The sequence below is a fragment of the Puntigrus tetrazona genome, chromosome 12 (assembly GCF_018831695.1).
Source record: "Puntigrus tetrazona isolate hp1 chromosome 12, ASM1883169v1, whole genome shotgun sequence".
NCBI classification, from domain to species: Eukaryota; Metazoa; Chordata; class Actinopteri; order Cypriniformes; family Cyprinidae; genus Puntigrus; species Puntigrus tetrazona.
Genome location: NC_056710.1, coordinates 20411694 through 20413907, shown reverse-complemented (window position 1 = coordinate 20413907; position 2214 = coordinate 20411694). Strand labels below are relative to the sequence as shown.

The window sequence follows — 2214 nt, the reverse complement described above, 5'->3', positions numbered from 1 at the left end:
GTGCGTGCGTGCGTGCGTGCGTGCGTGCGTGTGTGTGTGTGTGTGTGTGTGTGTGCGTGCGTGCGTGTGTGCGTGCGTGTGTGTGTGCGTGCCTGCGTGTGCGTGTGTGTTGAGTTATAAAACACAGAACAAGAAGCCCAAAACGTGTCACATTTTAAATATAAACGCTCAGACTTCACACCAGACGTTTTGGTCTCCACAGTCTCTTCACGCACGCTTTTTCCGGTCACAGCCGAGTTCAGTCTGTTAAGAGTACGGCGGTCACGTCAAACACAACCCACCTGCAGTGCACCACGATGGGCCCGACGAACGACGGGTTCACCTGCTTCACCTTCTTCAGGAACTTCAGCATGCCGATGGGCGAGAAGGGAACGCCGAAGTCCGGCCAGCTGGTGAAGTGGAGCTGCGTGACCAGACGAGGGGTTTTACTGCCGTCGCTGGCCTGCTGCGGTGGACACAGAGACGGGTGTGACGCAGGAAACAACACACACACACACTTCAGCAAAGAAGCCACAGACACAGAAAATCCCCTACACAACCATACACGTGTAACAGCAGCAGACGTGTCTCCAGTTTGCGTTCGGACTTACATATTGCACACAGAATTTGCGTATGGTGTAGTCCACCAGAACTGTAAAGTCTTCCACGGCAACACGAACGTTACCGTAAGTCCAGCATCCCTGATCCGGCCAATACTGGTAACACTTATCCTGCGGAGAAACAGCGCATCTATATGACTGCTTTCACTTCAGTTTATATTAGAATTATTTTCATGAAGAAATAAATCAAAATTAAGCTAATAAAAATCCAGCCAACCTGCATTGCATTATTAGCATGTTTCTCTATCTTTCTATCTCTCTAACATTTCTTTACTTGTATTAAGTAAATCTACTTATGAATAATTTTATGCATGTAAATGAATGAATGAACGCAGCTAACTTGAATTGCTGTTATACTTAGTATTATTATTATTTAATTTCCCATTTTAGGTTTTTCGGTCACAGCTTTTTAAATATGAAAATAAATGTTTTATATTGGGAATGAATACATAAAGCAAACCTTGGTAGCACAAATATAGCTGCTAATATAGTTAACATTATTATATTCAATATCTTTAGATAGATAGATAGATAGACAGATAGATAGACAGACAGACAGACAGACAGATAGATAGACAGATAGACAGATAGACAGATAGAGATAGATAGATAGATAGATAGATAGATAGACAGATNATAGATAGATAGATAGATAGATAGATAGATAGATAGATAGACAGACAGACAGACAGATAGACAACTATTGGCTTATTTATAATTGAAATATTACTACATTACATACTGTTTAACATTTAGCAGTCAAACTTGAAAATATCTGAAAAAATATAAATAATAAACTATTTAATGCACATCAACTAATATAGCAAGGCCTGTTAATGCTTTTAAGAAAAGTCATACAGTGTCACCCAAAATAAAAACAGCCACATGAACGTCTTCTGCTAATCATTATAAAACCGAGAACACAACACAAGGTCAAAACATCTGAGTCTGTAGATCAACATAAACGCATTACATGAGAATCCTGTAGAGTACATCAGTCCAGCACTTCACTGAGCAGCTGTAAGTGCATTAGAGGAGTAAAGGTGACTTCTAAGACACCATGATGCTTATCTGAGCTCTTAAAACAGTCTGTCTGTCAATCAGCATTATCCAGCCCGAGAGCGCACGCTAAATCTCTCTTAATGAGAGTTTGCCGACTAATTAGGTTAAAGCCAGAGAGAGCTTTATCAGCCATTATTAAAATCATCGATTCCAAGCCCGACCCAAAGCTGATTTTAATCTCCTCGTCGTTCTGTGTCTTATTGATTTGTCTTTCTAGAGACGCTCACGGCCGTGATGGAGAGGGGAGAAAGACCAGACCCCGTGACGTCTGAACATCGGAGACGATCGAAACGGAAACACTTGTGGCTTATTATAGACGAACATCAACAAATCGGGTTTATAGAAAGGCACTGAAGTAAAATCAAATAAAATTTAGTAGATCTGTAGTGATTTTATTTGCATACCGATGCTTTTTCAAACTGCATGGAATAAGTATGAAGGTTGTGCCAAACAGTCACACAAGAAAAAAAAAAAATATATATTATACCTTATTAATTAATTGTATCAATTTTCATTTAAAATGACAAATTACCACAAAAAAAAAAAAAAGATT

At 39.6% G+C, this 2214-nt stretch overlaps 1 protein-coding gene across 2 annotated transcripts in view; it reads right to left on the bottom strand.

Moving 5' to 3' along the window:
• LOC122355503 (receptor-type tyrosine-protein phosphatase epsilon-like) overlaps window positions 1-2214 on the bottom strand; it is a 12443-nt gene that overhangs the window by 3995 nt on the left and 6234 nt on the right. Inside the window, exons 9-10 of one of the 2 annotated variants that reach the window (XM_043253914.1) lie at window positions 591-710; window positions 282-442 (exon numbers count right to left, since the gene is read on the bottom strand). In XM_043253914.1, the coding sequence (XP_043109849.1) occupies window positions 282-442; window positions 591-710 (281 nt within the window). Of the gene's footprint in view, window positions 1-281; window positions 446-590; window positions 711-2214 lie in introns of both variants that reach the window. The other variant, XM_043253913.1, reaches the window with a different exon arrangement.